The following is a 16,652-nucleotide window of genomic DNA, read 5'->3' on the forward strand; positions in this document are numbered from 1 at the left end:
ATTTATTACTTATTAAATATACATATTCCACATCTATCGCTGGTTTAAAGTGTCCTCCCAGCCTCTTAATTTTCAAGCGAAAGGAATATTTGGAGGATATACAGTAAGTGAAACTGAGCAATGTGTTAAAAAAGACTACATTGATTAAGCTACATAATATTGATATTTCATAGCCTTTGTTTTTTAAAGAGAATTTCATAATTTGACTAATTATTGGCAAAGTTCTAGTATAATAATGAATAAAGAAATAAATAATAGTGATTGTTGTGTGGGACAGCCAGCACTGGGGGGCGCTGTGACATTTCTGACGCCGCACAGATCGTCGCTCTGATTGGTCGAGAACTGAGCGCCTCATCCAATGACTAGCATGTCACCGTTTTCAAATCTACTCTGAAAACGCTCGGCCTGGTGATTAGAGACCTGGTAAGATGATGATAATGCTTTCTAAAGGTTTTGATCTGCTTATTATTATCATTTTTTAGAATCTATATCGTTTTTTTGTTGATTTTCGGATGTGGCTTATTACTAATATTCCGTGTCAACGGTTATATTTGTGTCACCATAGCAAAACATTCCTTGCAGTTGTTTCTTCTAGCATTTTTGTTCTGTTGTGTAACGTAATCATCAGACATGCTCATATTACTTAACTATACTGTTCTATGGTAAATTTGATAGTTTGGTGTTTATATTTAGACCAGTTTTCAGGGAATTCAGCCTCGTGCTTCCTTATGTAACAAATGTGTCATCCATTGTGAAATGTGTGATTGTCAGTAAGTAGGTTTCAGGAAGCTACATAATAAATCAAAGTCCGAATTCCTTTCAGAGACCCGCCTGCTATTGAAATGGAGAGCTTTCTAAGGCGGAAGCTTGCCCAGGCCGGCTCATCTCTTCAAAAACCTGTTTCCTCTTACCAGCCTATCAAATTGCCAGATTTGTGTTCTAGTTTCTATTCAATTGCAGATGAACCTTTTCCTCAAGTGTCTGGATTTCTTGATGACACCGTCGGCCCATCCTTTCTTTTAAATGAAACAGGAACTGTGTTGAATTCCCCTGCTTGCACGCCATCAGAAAATCATGCAAAAAATAAGGATGAAGGAGTTTTAGCTCCAAGAAAAGAGGCTACCAATGACTCTGGCCTTAATTGCTCTCTTGGAGCACATTGTCAGTCGGCAAATGTAAGCATGTCTACTAGATCGCCACAGAATGAGAAAGACATTACCAGTGCAACAGCGGGCAAAGCAGATGGTGACTGCAATGATGCTACGGCATCCATTACATCTTTAGGGAAATCTGATTTAATTAGTGTAGAGTTGAAGAACAGCACTTTTGAAGTGTCCCATGACTCGAAAGAACGGTCTGACGCTGGTATTAATGCAACTGTTGATCTACACAACATCAGTAAGAAGAACAGCATTTTTGAGTCTCAGGAGCCAAAGGAGGGGTCTGACCCTATACTTAATTCAACAGTCGATATTGATGACCCTAATACAAAGACAGAGACCGGAAACACCACTGTTGAACTGGTCCAGTCACATGACCCTAAAGAGGGACCTGACACTGGGGTTAATACAACTGTGGATATTCCTCTTCTAGACAGAGCACAATCTAAAACTAATGCATGTGATGATAACACTGTACCATTAAACACTACTACTACTACAGAACAGCCAAATGAAAACCTTGAAGGAACTATAGACATACAGCCACAAGAAAAACTGGATGCTAGTATTAACTCTACTGAGGTTAATACAATAAAAAACACAGAGGAAGCTCATTTCAACATCAATGAAACTGTTGATATTGTGGAGCAAATAGCCAGTGCTCCTCTTCAACCCTCTGGTGAGGTCGAACAATCAAACTCTGTTCCTATAAAACCACTTGAGATGATTAAACATAATACAACCACTGATCTTATCCCCCCAGAAAATCTAGTTTTGAAGGACACCACTGTTGAAATAATGCCCTTGAGTATAGAATTAGCTGACCAGGTTAATGATGCTTCTAACTCTGAGGGTGTCACTCAACCAACCTCTAACATCAGAGAAACAGAAGCTGAGATAAGCACCACAGCATTTGTTTGCTCTGTCGACGCTCCTGATGATGCTCCTGAGCTTCAAGCATCAGAGGAGCATCACAAAAAAACATCAAGTCCTGGATCGGCGGACGCTGAGTCTGTTCCCTCTTCTGATACGGGAAATATCAGCAGGAATAGTATTTTTTGTTTAGATGACACATTAGACCTGAAGACAAGCTTCCTGGTTACATCCACGCCTATCGTTTTTGGCAAAGAATCCAGATTTGAGATCATGAGAGACGTGAAGCCCAGAAAGAGGCTGTCTGTGATCAACAGCATCGAGGCCCAGTCGAATGATGAGCTTGTTTGTGCAAGTAATCACGATGGAACTGATGCTGTGCAGGCGACTGAGAGCTCGAGTCAGGGTCAGAAAGTCTCAGCAGCATGCACTTTAAGTCACTGTGCATCAGAACCAGCTAATGAGAACAAGCGTCCCACAAAACTTCCAATCAAAAGACAGCTTCCTCAGCTTTCCTCTAAGCTGAGTTATCCCAAATCCAGTCTTCCTCCAAGGCCTCAGTTGTCAGTGAACTCCACGGTAGCTGTCAAACCAAAGACTCTCCAAGGGCCGCCGGCCCCGCATCAGCCTGACGCATCATCCACCACCCTGCTTGGCAACAGGAAGACGCTACAGATGAACAAGGGCAAGAACATCGCTCCTATCAAGAACATAGCATCAACTGGCACTGTTAAGGTATGAAACTCAATGCTTTATGTTGCTATGAGTCAGTCAGCTGGTTACAAACATTGATCTTGTATATTTTTGTTTTTTCTTTATTTAAAACAGACCTCTATGGTTTCTCCCGTCACTGGATATAACTTCACTGCTGGTGAGTGGCTTGTACACAATGGTACACATTTCATACATTTGCGTAATTATATTATTGTTAAAGCGTTTGAGGTCAAAGTGACCGTAAATACATTTGTAATGTTACAGAAAAAATTCAATTTCAAATAAATGCTGTTTTTTTTTTTTTTTTTTTTTTTTTACTTGCTGTTCATTCAAATAATTCTGATATTAAGTTTCCATCATAAATATGATCATCATAAATAGCTTAGTCCTTAGCCATCTTCAAGAATCGGCTTAAAACATATCTCTTCCATCTTTATTTGACCCTCTAACTCTAGCACTCTTTATTCTAATTCCATTCTTTAAAAAAGACTTGCTCGTTTTTCTTCATTTTTTTTTTTGTATTCTTATGTGTGTTTTTTTTATTTATTATACAATTCACAAAAAGCAAAAAAGGCCTCTAACACTTGGCTCGCTCTGTTCGTTTTCTATTCTTTCGGTTTTCTTTTTATTTATTATGCAATATAAAAAAGCCCCTTGCTACGTGTACTGTGTTAAGCTAACTTAGACTTGTTATAGCACTTGTATATATAGCACTTGTATATCATTACTCTCTTGTTGATTTTCATTACTTCCTTTGTAAGTCACTTTGGATAAAAGCGTCTGCTAAATGACTAAATGTAATGTAAATATTAAGCAACGCAACTGTTTTTAAACATTAATAATAAGACGTGTTTCTTGAGCAACAAATCAGCACATTAGAATGATTTCTGAAGGTCCATGTGACACTGAAGTAATCGCTGCTGTTCAGTGTTGCAATCACAGGAATAGATTACCTGCTAGAGTATATAAAAAATGAAAGCTTATACTTTTTAAATTATAATGATATTTCACAGTATTACTGTTTTTACTATATTTTTGATAAAGAGCATAACAACCCAAACTTTTGAACAGTAATGGTACATATCTGTTTTGTTTGTTTGCTAGCTGCTTGTTGTATTATAAATATCAATTATGTATTCTGTAAACTGTAATGTGATTGCAGTTGCAAAACCTTCAGGCTCTGGAATACAGCAAATGAAACCATCAGGACTACAGCCGCCAACTCGTAAAAGACCGGCTCTCAAGACCCCTCAGACCACACGATCCTCTGTAGAAACCATTCAGACTCAGCCTAGTAATAAATCGACAGGATTACCAGGTACTTTTCACTGATAGTTTTTCTTGATTTGTATCTTCAAGTTTAGTTAATATAAGGTTTGCTGATTACATATTTAATGCAAATTTTATACCTAGGAAATATGATTATGTAAATGAAGGGCTCTGATTTTATGTAATGCTTTGTTATTATTTCCTTTAATTTTATCTATGAAAGGTATGAGGACGAGGAATTCACTGCTTCCCAGTGTGGGCCAAAAGCACTTGAACAATGATGGTTTGCCTTCGGCAAAGAGAAAAAGAATTGGTGCGATCATTTGTCCTTTTTCATTTGCCTTTATCAAATACAGCAATGCTAACTGTACAAGTGAAACCTGATAAATAACAGAAATATTTCTAATACTTTCAGAGGTTCTACAACACCTTTTAACCACAACATCTTTAATAAAACCAAACTCAAAGCCAAACATGAGTACTAACGTAATACTTATCTCTGGTGTATCTCCTCTTGTGGTGTAGGGTTACAAAATTATGCAGCATTAACTAATAAGAGCAATTTTGATGCAGACTAAAGGTTACATTTTTTATGTTGCTTTGTATAATACCACTTAAAAGTTTTCATTTATACCCATTTAAAACTATGATTACTGTAAATGGCAATGTTTTATGTTTATTTAAAAATGAAAAGACGTGGTGCACAAAAAGTTTGGGGTGTATCAAAGCAACATTCAAAAGCTTTATAGTCTGAAAAATGTAGAAAATTGCCGCCCTTTGCCTTAAGCCACATAGACTGATCTCAACAGGATTTCTCAGAATATATCATTATTGCAAAAAAATGTAAAAATCCATAATCTTGTCTGAAGCCATTGGGAGACTGGGCGAGAAAATTGAGTCATCAGAGTTGTCTCTAGCATTTCTTTACACGATGGCTGCCTGATTACAGTAGCTGTAATCCAGACTGATTGATATTCTTGTGAAGTGCGCAGTAATAGCCTTGCTGAAAGGACTAGTGCATTTGGGAGCTTGTTGTCAAAGCCTTTTTAATTCATGCTTAAGGGAGTTGTGTGTGTGCATGTCTCCCCAGTGAGTCTTTTCATTCATTTTGAAATGGAGATTTGAAGTGCTGTTCAAACTCATTTACAGGGTGGTACACTGGCATGCATGCCACCATAAGAATGCATTGTACTAATTATAGATGCAAAAAAATAACAGCACAAAAATGCAATTAAACTGATCAAATATATGATTAAGGAATTATAAAGAGTTTCGAAATACTATTTCGGTTTTAAATATGGTCTGTTATACTGTTCATGAAAGGTTCACACTGTTTTGGCCATCTCAAATGTGGATTTATTAGTCATTTAATGAAACCGCCAAATGAGGACCTCAGTGGAGACCATTTTTTTAACTAGACCTTTGATGTACCCGTCCTCTTTTGTCCGCTTCTCTCTATCTCTCCATCCTGGTTTGGTCAAGTTTGCCAATTAAGAGCCACTTTCAACTGTGCTAACATAGGATGAAAGTTTTCTCTTGTACCACATGACTAGGTGACGCTTTTGATGATGGTCTTCACTAGTAAAGAAAGCCATCTATGGTTAAAAAAAAAAAAGTGCAGCATTTGTAATGTTTAGACATCTAATGAAGATTTTTGTTATTGGGAAAACAAGACCTTTGTAGCAAAAGTTTGAAATATAATGGCTCTTATTTTCGAATCTCTGATCTGATGTATTTCTTGTGTTTGTATCTATAGCACCTTCTCTGTGTACAGTAGAGAGTGATGCTGTGCATGCAGCTGAAGGAGCGCACGAACCAGGTGAAGTTTGATGGTTGTTATCATAGAGATCATGCAGTACATATTCAAATTCAGTGTCTTATAACGTCTTTTAAACCTATCAATCTCTTCAACCCCCTGCCCAGGTTGTGTTAATTGCTTGCAACACCGAGAAAAACTTGAGAGGGTCATTCAAGAACTAATGGTTTTGCGTTCAGGTATCTTAAGTTTTGTATTTGTATTTCAAACAACTTTACCCTCTTTCTTAATTTCATTATGAGATAATGTTTTGGTTTTGTTACAATTTGCATTCCTTTATCTTTGATAGAGTGTAAAAACTGGGGACCATTGCACGAAAAACTTAAGATGTGCATAGAGGAGCTGAAGAGAGATTAAGTTGGTATTCAATGTCTTTACACAGTTCATTTCTGGGATTTCTTTTTTTAGTGTGTGTGTGTGTGTGTACAATTCTTTTAAAATTAAGTGGTTTTGTTTGCATGTTTAATCTTAATGTCTGAGTTAATTGTACAGATGAATATCAGTGTGCTACAAGTAATATTAAAAGTAGAATTCTATACCTCTGTCTGATTTTCTCTCTCAATTATAGGAGAAAAGAAGAGAAGTGGCACGGAAAGTTATAATTCTGAAATGTCTATGCATTTTTATATGCTTTTAAGAAATGTGAGTTTAATAAAATGCAACTCCATCAAAAACACTGGCTTCTTTAAGTGTCTCGCTTTTACCTAATAAATTACATTATAATTTACAATATGCTTTGTGGTTTGTTTTGAGAGCCTATAAGAAAATTCATATTTTACTTTTTTCTCGATAAGACACTGTTTATTGTGTCATGAAAAGCTGGGCAAATCATGTCGTCAATGGAAACGCTACTACGTTTGGCTTTGTTCCACCCCGAGGGGAAACGATATGACCTTAAAAGGCTTTCCCGGATGAGTGTTTTAAATTGCAAGTCTCTGGTAACGTTGCTCAGTTTTCTAGACTGCTCACCGCGCGCTGCTCATCGTCTGTCCGTCTGAAAACCACATCATCTCAACAGAGAGGGTAACTACCTTTTAACGATTATTAGATATGACTGTTAGATATGAGACTCGCGTGAAATCTGAGACGTCTCCATTATTCGTTAAGTAAACCATCTGAATTAGATTTTCTATCGTTAGCGGAAATTCCATGTTTATCTTTATTACGTTCATCCTCGTGGCAGAAATGGCGCGCGTGCCTTTAGATGTTAAATGTGCGCTACTTTATAAGTATTACTATTATTTATTTATTTAAATAATGATTTAAATGTTATTTCGTTACTTAAAAAAATATACCATAATGGTACTTTAATACATTAAATACATTTTTTCAATTGACAAAATGAATCAATATGCTTTTATCAAGTTAGGCAGAATTTCAGGGGCAGTTTTGAACGTGGTTTAAAGTTAGATACGAGTTTAAATGAATCCCACTAAACGGAACACATTCAGTACATTGGAATGTTTCTCAATGCATGTGGGTCTTTGACATGTGTTTCTCGGCAGCACCATGAAGAGGCTACTGAATGACACTTCATATGCTGAACTAGATTCATTAAGTCTAATGAAATTCCATTGTTGTAAAGGAAGGTGTGTTGTAACCGTGTTGTAACCGGTGCTGGTGCATTCCAGTTAAATAGTAAACTAGCTGGGAAACTTTCTCTCTAAGGCGAAGTTTACATTTTTGAGATTCAGAAGAATGTGTCTTGTCCACTTTGCATCAAGAATTTGGGATGCAATTGCTTTGAGGGATCATCTTCAAATACAGTACTGATTTTCAAACCAGCAAACTCAGTGAAGCAGGTGCCAGGATAGATATCCAGATGATAGACATAAGACCTGTTTAAGTTCCCTAGTTTATTGCTTGAAATTGTTTATTTATTTAATTTCTCGGAGAATAACTTTAAATCACTGCATGACCAACTGATAAAGCTCTTTCCTTTAACAGGGAGTGTTATTTAACGTAACATGCTAGTCTGATATAATGAATAATGTATCCTCTAAACTGTTTATAAAGACACATCAGTAATGTCTGAGGCAGCATTTTAACTGGTTTCACTGATAATCATCAGTATTTCATGGTAACCGTCCACTATGTGACAGATTTAATCTGCATTGTTTGACTAGAGTAGACTTTGCGTTTGCTTTGTTCTAAAGTTAGTGAGCTTTTTTTTAATGCTAGTTGTTTTATATAATACCCCTGGAAGGAAGTAAATGTTTTCCGTGTAGTGACCTCATTGAATTATGCAGAAAGTGAGGTCATTTACTGAGCAGCAGACAATAAGACTTTATTTTTATGAAGCCATCCTTGTATAATTTTAATGTATGAGGATATGCTTTGAACATTAAGAATGCAGAAAAAATACTTAAGAGTCAGATCCTGTTATATAGTCGTGTATTGACTACGCAGGTGCAGGTTTACTTCTAGTTCGTCCCTAGACAGGATCTGATCAAACATGTATGACTTCTCAAGCTGCTGGGCAGAAACCACACAAAAAAACCCTTTCCTGCATGTGCTCTGTTTCTAGTGAAAAGCGTGCAATGGGTACACTGTTTGACATCAGACATTAATATTTGTATTATGTAAACTCTGTATTCAAATAGCATGCCTGACCTTTTTTTGCATTCTGCATTAAGAGGATGGTGCTATATATATAGATTTTTTTTTGTTTCCTTTGACCTCAGATGTACTGCTTTTCCAATTTCACCCGCTCTGCTCTTTTCATCTAGCCAATGAATTGTGATGAATAAGTTTGGTCTTGCCTGAAAATTGTTTCCATCCACACCAATGCCAGTGCTCTTTATCTGAGCTTTGGAGCTGTTGAACTTCATGAATTATGACTTCGTAATGAAAGGTCAAACCTCTTAGATATGAATCTTATTAATTATCCTGATGGGTTGAACTGCCCTGTGGACAGATGAGATGTTTCTAAAGTGCTCAATGATTGCTCTGTCTGTGTCCACGGGTGTGGTGGATAAAAGCCGCCCTTTTATATGCCCTTTATATGAAATGACTTGAATAAAGAGCTGTTCATGCAAAGAATGCTAACTGTAAAGTTTTAATGATCCTTCTGTGAGAATAAATACATCTGCACCATATCTTCAGAATCACTTTCAGAACAGTTTCCGGATGAGCGATAAAAACATTGAAAACCGACAATCAGAATAAAGAGCTTGTGCAACCTAGAGGAAAAAAAAAAACTAAAATGTATTTGATATGCATTTATTTTGTGCAGAGTATAATGAGATCTAATGATTTTGGGAATAAAATAAAAATCAATAGTTTTGACTATTGCTACAATTATACCTGTGCTGCTTATGACTGTTTTTAATGATCCAGGTTCACATATAGTTATTATTCGTATTATGGAGAAGTTTTAGAAGTTCACTATATTAAGTCAAGACAAGCATTTTAAAATATCTTGTCCTTTGTGAACTTTAGGTTATTCTTCCTTGAAATTAACATGTAGGCCACTCATTTTTTGACCAAATTTTCCAAAAAGGCAGGATTTTTCTAACTTTTTTTGTAGAAAAATTAATAGTTTATTTTCTCCTTTAGTGCCTTCAGCTTGATCCCAGTCTCCTTAACTTTATCCATCATGGCTGAGAATAAGCTGGCCTCCTTTGGGAAGATGCTGCTGAGGCGTCGCATGCTGGACACGTCTCAGGACGAGACCCGCTTCGCTCGCTGTCTCACCACTCTTGACCTCATAGCCCTCGGGGTCGGGGCCACACTGGGTGCAGGGGTCTATGTCCTGGCTGGGGAAGTGGCCCGAGAGAAGGCTGGACCTGCAATCGTGCTTTCCTTCCTCATTGCGGCGTTGTCGTCTGTCCTCGCTGGTTTGTGCTACGCCGAATTTGGCGCACGTGTTCCCAAGACGGGGTCCGCTTACCTGTACAGCTACGTAACAGTTGGTGAAATATGGGCCTTCATCACGGGATGGAACCTCATTCTGTCATACGTGATTGGTGAGCATGCAGACTTTATCTTTAGAATCTAGTTTAATAATGTGACTTTAATTTGGACTTTCCTTTTTGAATCCAAATTTACTAATGAATCATTAGCTCCCATGAGTTAACTCAGAATGCAAGCCCAAGAGTTTGACCAATTAAAGTGGTTTTTAAACCGTTTGAAGTGTTTACTCTGGACTGAAGGGCCCTTGAGCGGCTGCTTAGGTTTAATGTAACAAGTGGACGCAAGTCTTTTGCATCTACTCATATGTCCTTCTCTCCATTTCACAGGCACAGCCAGTGTGGCACGGGCTTGGAGCTCAACGTTTGACAATCTAGTGAACAAAACCATCTCTGATTTCTTCACTGATTACATGTCATTTCCAGACACTGGAGAAGTGTTAGCCGAGTATCCAGATGTGTTTGCTCTCATCCTGGTCATATTGCTCACTGGTGAGAACCTTTTTTCCCCCTCTAAGAATCACTTGGCTGTAATATGATAATGCCCAGTTGCGTCTTAGTTGGCGCAAAGTGTTTGCAAAGTCAAGATTTTCTATTATTCTGATAAGTCGGTGGATCTTGTCCCAGAATTTTTGACTCCACCTCTTATTCAAGACCTGGCTTTTGTTGGAGTCCCAAAAAGTTTATTTGGTTCTACCACACCAGCTCTGCTGAAGCAATTAAACCATTTTAAAAGGTCTGCTTTACCAATGTACCCAATTAGTCATAGGACTGTTGCTCACAATTTCTTTCCACTATTGCCATGCAAAAGACCATAATGGTGTGAATTTGCTACCTCTCACTTCCCACGCAACAGGATTATTGGCATTTGGAGTGAGTGAGTCTGCACTCGTCAACAAGATCTTCACAGGAATCAACCTGGTGGTTCTGATATTTGTTATTATATCGGGCTTTGTGAAAGGCAACACTGCCAACTGGAGCCTCACTGTGGAGGACTACATTAACAGCACAAACAACTACAATCCAGAGTAAGTCACACTGCCTTTACTTTCAGATGCAGGCATAGCAATAGAAATGAAGAAAATACGATCTAGAGCATAAATGAAACACTCAGTTGGCTCAGGAGCATATTTACTAAAGATATATGGTATAAAGATATACTTAATAACAAAAAATATTAAATTAATTAATAAAATGTAATAAGAAAGCATGTATATGTATGTATATTCATTGTAAATTTGATGTTTGAAAACTTTCATATGAAAAAAATAACAATTTGAAAAATGGTAAAAATCTTGAAATAAAATTAAAAATAAAAAAACAATATGCACACACCCACATACATATATGAATATGAATTCACTGTAAATTTGAAATTTGAAAACTCTTTCATATTTTAGGCAAATTGAAAAAGATTTTGGCTCGGGTGGTTTTGCACCATTTGGCGTCAGTGGAATCCTGACTGGTGCTGCTACTTGTTTCTATGCATTTGTGGGTTTCGACTGCATCGCAACCACAAGTAAGTTCAGAAGAAAAAAAAAGTCATGAAAACCAGTATTATCCTACTTTTAAAACCAAGCTCACCTCAGTTCTGGTGATGTCATAGGTGAGGAGGCCAAAAACCCCAAGCGTTCCATCCCGATCGGCATAGTGGCCTCTCTGCTCATCTGCTTTTTTGCCTACTTCGGAGTGTCAGCAGCGCTCACACTCATGATGCCCTATTACAAGCTGGATGTTCATAGTCCACTTCCAGAGGCCTTTCAATATGTGCAATGGGGCCCCGCTCGCTATATTGTAGCGGTGGGGTCTCTGTGCGCCCTTTCCACCAGGTACGTTTATTGACGTTTTCATAAACTTATTTTAGTATTATTGAGATACTATTATATGTTTGTTAATATTTAGAATTTTATTATTTTATATTATCTGCTTTCATGTCCATTTAAGTTAAAGTTGTAGTAATTTAATGCTTTTTTTTTTTTTAAGTTAACATTTATTTTTTCAATTAGCCAAAAAAGTTTTTTATGGGTTAAATTTCAGTTATTTACAGTAACCAATGGTTTTTTTTTTCTTTATAATATTCTCCAGCTTGTTAGGCTCCATGTTCCCTATGCCTCGTGTGATTTATGCCATGGCTGAGGATGGTTTGCTCTTTCGCTCCCTCTCCCGCATGCACAAGAAAACCAAGACACCTTTGCTGGCCACCATTGTGTCTGGCATCGTAGCAGGTAAGACTGTATTTTGATCAGTGCTGTCAAACAATTAATCTCGATTAATCGCATCCAAAATAAAAGTTTTGGTTTACATAATATATGAGTGTGTACTGTGTATATATAAATACAAACACATGCACCTATACATTTAAGAAAAATATGTTATGTTTATATGTCATATATATTTATATATAATAAGACTTTTTATAATATAAATATTTAACTTTATATACATGTAAATATATTCAAAATATATATAGTATGCGTGTGTATTTAATATATACATAATAAACACAGTACACAATACAGTACATATATTATGTAAACAAAAACTTTTATTTTGAATGCGATTAATCGCGATTAATCGTTTGATGGCACTAATTTTTATTTATGTCATGACTGTCAGTGGATGACATAACTCTAAAATCTGTCTATTTTTTCTCTGTAGCTCTGATGGCCTTTCTGTTTGATCTTGCCGCATTAGTGGACTTGATGTCAATTGGGACCCTGCTGGCGTACACTCTAGTTGCTGTGTGTGTACTCATTCTCCGGTGAGTGTATACACATATACTAACATTCAAAAGTCCGGGGATTTTTGAAAGAAATTAATACTTTTGTTCAGCAGGGCTGCAATAAATTTGATCAAAAGTGACAGTAATTTATAACTTTACTGAAGATGTTTCTGTTTCTTTTCATAAAAGAATCATAAATGCATTATGATTTCACAAAATTTTTTAAGCTTAATAAATGCATTCTTGGTTAGCATAAGAGACTTCTTTCGAAAACATTTTTAAAGATCTAGAATTTGATACTTTTACATCAGTTTAATTTTATTTATTTTTTTAATCCTGCAGGTACCAGCCAGGCAGTCTCGGTTCCAGTGGTGCGAATGAGAAGCCGATGGAACTGCAGAGGCTGGAGGCTAAAGGAGGCATGGCAGATGTGGATAGTGGGGATGAGTACGGCCAGGACCTGGAGACAACACCCCTTAAAGAGAGGTTTTCCTTCAGGATGCTGGTGCAGCCCATCTGTGACGTACCCACCAAGATTTCGGGCATCATTGTTTACGCTGCAACTGGCACCATATGTAAGCATTTCCACTTCCAGTGTAGAGTTTCTGTGTAGCTGTAATGTAGAGCTGAGGTGTTCCTGTAGTGAACAGGCAGATAACATCCTTCTGTTTTTCTGTTCAGCGGTGCTGTTCACTCTGCTGTGTGTGGTGCTGGCAGTGTTCGGAGAGCAGGTGGTGACGGGCAGCCCTCTTTATATCACTTTGGTTGTTCTCCTGTCTCTTCTGTCTTCTGTCTGCATCCTCATCATCTGGCGACAGCCCCAGAGTAAAGAGGTTCTCACTTTCAAGGTACAGACTTAATTTACAAAGCTTATGTTTGTTAAACTGAGACTGCCAGATCTTTAAGTGGTTATAATAATCCTCTCTCTTCATTTTGTAGGTGCCTTTGCTCCCTATTCTGCCATTGGTCAGTATCTTTGTGAATATTTACCTCATGATGCAATTGGATGGACCTACATGGATTCGTTTCGCCGTATGGATGGTTATTGGTGAGTTACAGCATCTGAAATCGTTGTCATGTAACTGTGTGTTAAATGTACACCTCCATTCAATAGTTTGGGGTCAGTAAGAAAAGAAGCTAAATACTTTCAGAAGGATTCGTTTGAATTGGTCAGAAGTGACAGTAAATATGTCTATAATAAAAAAAAAATTTATTTTAAATGGATGCTATTTTGAACTTTCTATTCATGAAAGAATCCTTAAAAAAAAGTGAATCATGGTTTCCACAAAAAAAAAAAAATCATTAAGCAGCACAACTGTTTTTAACATTCATAAAAATTATTGAGCATCAAATCAGCACATAAGAATAATTCCTGAAGAATCATGTGAAACTGAAGACTGGTGATGCTGAAAATTCAGCTGTGCATTGCAAGAAATAAATTACATTAAAAAAATATTCGTATAGAACACAGATATTTTATATTGTAATAATATTTCATGATATTCACTGTTATTATTGTATTCTGATCAGCTCTGGTATAAGCATACAATACTTCCAAAGCATAAAAAAATCATACCAACCCAAAACATTTGTACAGTAGTGTACTTGTCACTATCATGAATGTTGTTTTGTGTTAAAGTGCTTTAAATTTGAACTCTATCCATTTGTCTCTTTTAGGCTTTATTATCTATTTTGCATATGGAATAAGGCACAGCTCTGAGGGTAAAAACAATTCCACAGAAAATTTTGAGCCCATCCTTCAAGCCAAGAAACCAGTCTGCCTGACTGAAGATGAGAGTGAACACGAGAGGGCCACACCTTGAGAAGCTCAACTGGATTGGTATGCCAGCAACGTTACAACCGGTTTAAGAAAATGCTGCAGTATCACTTTATAATGCACCTTATAATCCTTCAATAAGCCTGCATCGAAAACTGACAGTTCAGTAGGAGAACTGTGTATTTCTTACTCATTGTTTATCTTGTGTCAGTATATGATGGTACTGAAACAGTGTTACTTATGTATGTCTAGGCTTCTCTGTTGAAAGAATTCAGTCTAGTCCTACATGTACTTTGTATGCACATGTTGTTTTCAGAGGTGGGGCAGGGTGTCTACCTGTGAGTGGTCATTTTAGGGTGCCTCCCTCCTCACACAATGAATGGGAGTATGTTATTGAAAGGCTTTGTTTAGACAGGTAGCAAAAATCTCATTGGGCGTGCCCAAATCAAGGTTTTTTTTTTATTATTCATTTATGGTGCAATCTTTGTGCAACGTCCTTCATGTCCACATTTACTCGTATAGCACACTGTGTCACATTTGCGATGTAGTAAAGTGACTGGTTGCACAATGATGTTCTCTCATGAACTCAGCACTGCAGTGAGATGTCAAGGTGGACACGAGCAAAGGCAAACTTATGCTTTTTTTCCTTTCCTCTCTTTCCACCCGGAGAGATCTACTGTAGACAAACAGATCAGAATTCATCCTTTGCAAAAATGACCAAATTTAAAGACCAAATTAGATTTGAGTGCAGTGTGAACAAACCCAATATATTTTTACCGGAGCAGAGAGAATTGAGAGAGGGTTAAATAACATGTGCATTATTGTTTTGAACTCAAAACGTCCTTGAAGTACTTCATTTTATAAACTTGATATGATTGGAAAATGAGGTACATGAAATTTTATTGGATTTTGTCAGTAGTTTTCTATTTGTACAAGTATGTGCTTGTATATTTTTGTAGATGTATTTATGTATCAGTAGGAGGAAAATTTATTTATTGTCACTGTAATATGTTTTACACATTTAGAAAGAACGATACATTTCAGCACAGCTTTCTCTGTTGAGCTGTACATATTTGGGATGCAAAACGGGAAACCCTTATTGTCATTTTATTGAGTATTTCCGAAAGGGGTCTATGTTTTTTACTTATGTGACAAACTAATATTTTTTTCATTTTGAGCATCAGCATTGAAGTGCTCTTATTTTTCATTCAGTTTTTTTCTAGTTATATTCTTAAGATAACAGTTTATGCTGTTGTCATAATGTTTTTTGTAAAAACATTGCAATGTAAATGCTTTTTTCTTTAATGGAAAAGTAGATCTGAATGTAGAGATTATGGAGCTTTGTGACTTTGGTGGCTTTTTCCATTTGCTGCTGGGATATGGTATATTTTATTGACATGAACAGAGCAATCTATTGCTCTTTACACTAAACAGAGTTGTTTGTACGGTATTTTTCAAAAGTCATTACAGTTTGCTGCAAATATTGTCAATTTACAGCCTGTTTTACAATGAATGTTTACACAATGCTGCTGTGTAGGTGAGCTGGAATGGTTTCTTCCGGTTTATTAAAAATCATATCTGTTACAAAGTTGAGTTGAGAGTCAGTGTTATAAATTTGAACAGACACTGCCTTCTCTTATATAGTCTCTTAAGTATTACTGTAGTCTGATGGCTTTTCATGGCTATGAACCAGTGCTATGGATAGCTTTCCTTACTCTTTCAGATGACAGAGCTGTTCAGTTTGAAGTCCTAAAACCTGGGAATAATTTTAAAGGCATGTATTCCCTCTATGGGAATTTTTGGTTTATGAGTACAATAAGGTCTGTGGTTTACATTACTTGTTAGCACAGGTTCTTTAAATTATATTAAAGGAACAAATTTCAATATTAGTACATTTTAATGAATCAGAATCATTCTTATCATTCTGATTCTGATTCGAACAGACATTCCTGTTTACTGTGTTGTAAGTCATTGTTTAATATTCATGTACATATTTGCTTTTTAAAGCTGAAGTGTGAAATTTCTGTGCCGCTGATGTCAGCAAATGAAAATGCTAAATAGTTCTGGTCTTCAAAAAATGGTCCCACCCCAAACTCACAACACTGGTTGAGCCAGAGCTGCTGGATTGGATGCTTAAACATGGATCTGCAGTATTTACACTTTTTGGGTAAATCAGAAAATAAATGTCTCACTTTTAGTTCTCTCTGTGTGTTAAGATGAGATCTAATAAAGTATGTTAACAATAAAACAAATTAACCACTTCAGCTTTCCTATGTAAATAGTTACTTAATGTGCCTTTATTATGTGATATGCTGTTTTAAAATAAATATACCAAGTATTGTCATTCGGTTGTGCATTCATTTATTTTTAATTCAGAGTCTGCGAAAACAGAATTAAATTCCATAAGAAT

General features: G+C 36.6%; 2 protein-coding genes across 5 annotated transcripts; both read left to right on the forward strand.

Annotated features, from left to right (window-relative positions):
• The first annotated feature begins 306 nt into the window (after nucleotides 1–306).
• Nucleotides 307–6,553, forward strand: LOC113114158 (uncharacterized). 4 transcript variants are annotated; one of them, XM_026280947.1, is made up of 9 exons: nucleotides 307–423; nucleotides 824–2,768; nucleotides 2,862–2,904; nucleotides 3,910–4,065; nucleotides 4,240–4,329; nucleotides 5,773–5,835; nucleotides 5,940–6,011; nucleotides 6,122–6,189; nucleotides 6,401–6,552. In XM_026280947.1, the coding sequence occupies exons 2-8, from the start codon at nucleotides 843–845 to the stop codon at nucleotides 6,187–6,189; spliced, it is 2,418 nt and encodes an 805-aa protein (XP_026136732.1). In that variant the 5' UTR covers nucleotides 307–423; nucleotides 824–842; the 3' UTR covers nucleotides 6,401–6,552. The 4 variants fall into 4 exon arrangements, with proteins under 4 accessions (XP_026136732.1, XP_026136736.1, XP_026136733.1 ...); XM_026280950.1 differs by having other exon boundaries at nucleotides 363–450; XM_026280951.1 differs by lacking the exon at nucleotides 4,240–4,329 and having other exon boundaries at nucleotides 6,401–6,553.
• A 194-nt stretch (nucleotides 6,554–6,747) lies between these two features.
• On the forward strand, nucleotides 6,748–16,586 carry LOC113114159 (cationic amino acid transporter 3). The gene is made up of 12 exons (XM_026280952.1): nucleotides 6,748–6,855; nucleotides 9,391–9,800; nucleotides 10,074–10,235; nucleotides 10,600–10,771; nucleotides 11,144–11,262; nucleotides 11,350–11,572; nucleotides 11,829–11,968; nucleotides 12,402–12,504; nucleotides 12,808–13,040; nucleotides 13,147–13,313; nucleotides 13,405–13,513; nucleotides 14,143–16,586. The coding sequence occupies exons 2-12, from the start codon at nucleotides 9,431–9,433 to the stop codon at nucleotides 14,286–14,288; spliced, it is 1,944 nt and encodes a 647-aa protein (XP_026136737.1). The 5' UTR covers nucleotides 6,748–6,855; nucleotides 9,391–9,430; the 3' UTR covers nucleotides 14,289–16,586.
• The last annotated feature ends 66 nt before the right edge of the window (nucleotides 16,587–16,652 follow it).

This window comes from Carassius auratus, chromosome 14 (genome assembly GCF_003368295.1).
Source record: "Carassius auratus strain Wakin chromosome 14, ASM336829v1, whole genome shotgun sequence".
Lineage (NCBI taxonomy): Eukaryota > Metazoa > Chordata > Actinopteri > Cypriniformes > Cyprinidae > Carassius > Carassius auratus.